Consider the following 2,313-nt stretch of genomic DNA (forward strand, 5'->3'; position numbering starts at 1 on the left):
CGCCCCGCATCCTGCCCCGCAGCCCCATACTGTCCCGAAGCCCGAAGACGCCCCGCAGCCCAACACCGCCCCGGACCAAAAGCCAACTCAGCCGTTGGAGCAGTGAACCGGCCGGTCCCGTCAGACTGGGTTTTTAATCTAAGCTCATCTGTTACTCACAGCAGCCATTGGGTGAAAAACCAACCAGAGGAGAGCAGAGAGTCTTAATACCTGGGAGAATATAATAAATATTACATTTAATCTGGAAATAGAGACGCTTGTATGTGGTCAGCTGAGCAGATCTCTGACGTTTAAGCATTTTACTGCAGTCGTCTGTCCTACACTGCAAAAACACAAAATACTACCAAGTGTTTTTGGTTGAGTTTCTAATGCACACATCTTAATACTTGAAATAGGAAAAAACTAACTTACAAACAACATTTCAGCTAGAAATAGGAGCTTGTTTTAGGTAAACAATTCCTTAATATTGACCTTAAAAAGTACTACTACCATTGGCAACTTATTTAACTTACAACAAAACATTTTCCATGTCATAAGTTAAATAATCTGCCAGAGGAACTAGTACCTTTTTTTGTCAATATTAAGGACTTAAACAAACTGCTATATTTTGCTGAAAATGTGCTTGTAAGTTAGTTTTGGGCTAAGATACTTGCTCTAGAAAGTTGACCAAAAGTACTTGGTAATATTTAGTGTTTTTGCAGTGAATCCTCACTGAGTTTTGTTTTTCCGTCAGAGTTGCTGAGAATGTTTGTGATCTGTAAGAACACTGAACCATCCTCAGTGTTGGTGTTTTTGTTCAGTGTGCACCGCTGATCGCCAAAGTCCTTAACCCTCAGTGAAGATTTAATTTAGAGAGAAACAGAGATTTATTTTAAAAAAGAAAATTATTTTTAAGAACCTGTGCACATTAGATATTTAACTGTATAGTGTATTCATGGCTTTGGGTGTGTGTATATTTTTTGCTAAAAACACATTCAAGCCTCATTTGATCACTGAACAAAAAGGAGGGCATTTTACATTCATTGTGCTTTTTATTGTGAGCAGCAATGTAGCACAAGGAGGCATGCTAGCTTCCGCAGCGCTGTGTGCTGTCATGGTACATTTCAATGAACTGTAGAAAATAAATACAAACTGTGAGTCTGCGATCTTACTGTGTGTACAGATAAAACACGACACCAATGTGATTGGTGTCAAATTTCTGGTCGGTTCACTCAAATAAACATTTTGGACTTGTCTCCAGTTGCAACCATCCTGTTATTTTAAAATTGTGTCCTTTTTATTGCTAAATAATTTAAACAATCCTCTCTCCTGGTTAACCTATTCCAAACCTGTTTCACTGGTTAAGAAAAACACATTTACAAAAATGATTTCACTTTAAATTAAAGGATGTCTAATTAAAAGAGACCGTCTACCAATTATGCCTTTTAATTAATTTTTCAGGCAAAATTAAGTAAATGGCTCTCCATACTCCATACACTGGAAACCATAGCTGGAAATTGTCTGTGCGCATGCGCAATGCTGGATTTTTAAAAAAAAAAGGATTTAAAACAAAATGGCGTTGGGTATATGCCACGGACTTCCGTTTTAGCACTTCCGCATTTTTTTTCCACATAGCCTGCTTCCGGTGCACAAGTCACTCTGTGTTAGAGATGGAGTTTTTCACTCGGTCCTTGCTGGATTTTCCCAAAGTAAACGTTAACGACGTTTATCGGATTATTGAAGCAGCTTCAACAACTCCGACGTCGAAAAAGGGCAAGGGTTTTAAGCTGTATGTGTGCAGTTTCATAAAGGACTTCCAAGGTAAGTGATTGTTTTAAGTTCTCCTGTATATGTGTGTAACACAGCTAAGCTAGCCAGTCTCCCGTAAGTGCTTTGTAAATGTTACGTGTTGGTGCGATGGCATTTATTTACCCCAGTGTTAATCTCAGTCTCAAACAAGGAGAGAGGACTGGTGACAGGGCGGAGTGCTACAGGTCGATGAGGAAGAGCCAAAAGCCTCATTCGTTCAGCGTAAGGAAAAGTGACCCAAAATGTTCATTGTTCATTTCACGGTTGTCTTTTAAGAAGCAAATAGGACTTTCAAGAAGTATAATTTATTTTTTTTTTATATGAGTGGTGCCCAATCATTTGATCTCAGACAGTTTTTAAATAGATTTTGGCAGTAGCATCTGAAGTACATGGACTGAACGCTGCCGGGAGGTGAACATGCACACATACCTTTCCTTTGATGCTATCAATATCAAAACCGTTTGTAACTTTATTCAAGAGAAGAAAAAAAGATCTAAATAAAAAAATAATAAACCAATTTACACT

The 2,313-nt window shown here is 38.4% G+C and overlaps 1 protein-coding gene across 15 annotated transcripts in view; it reads left to right on the top strand.

Annotated features, from left to right (window-relative positions):
• Positions 1-1,235, top strand: part of LOC103155226 (inositol hexakisphosphate and diphosphoinositol-pentakisphosphate kinase 2-like) — a 54,625-nt gene extending 53,390 nt beyond the window's left edge. For 14 of the 15 annotated variants that reach the window (XM_016663368.1, XM_016663370.1, XM_016663372.1 and 11 more), the window contains one exon: positions 2-1,235. In XM_016663368.1, the coding sequence (XP_016518854.1) occupies positions 2-106 (105 nt within the window). In that variant the 3' untranslated portion in view covers positions 107-1,235. The remainder of the gene's footprint in view (position 1) is intronic. The other variant, XM_016663369.1, reaches the window with a different exon arrangement.
• The last annotated feature ends 1,078 nt before the right edge of the window (positions 1,236-2,313 follow it).

This window comes from Poecilia formosa, unplaced genomic scaffold (assembly GCF_000485575.1).
Source record: "Poecilia formosa unplaced genomic scaffold, Poecilia_formosa-5.1.2 Scaffold417, whole genome shotgun sequence".
Lineage (NCBI taxonomy): Eukaryota > Metazoa > Chordata > Actinopteri > Cyprinodontiformes > Poeciliidae > Poecilia > Poecilia formosa.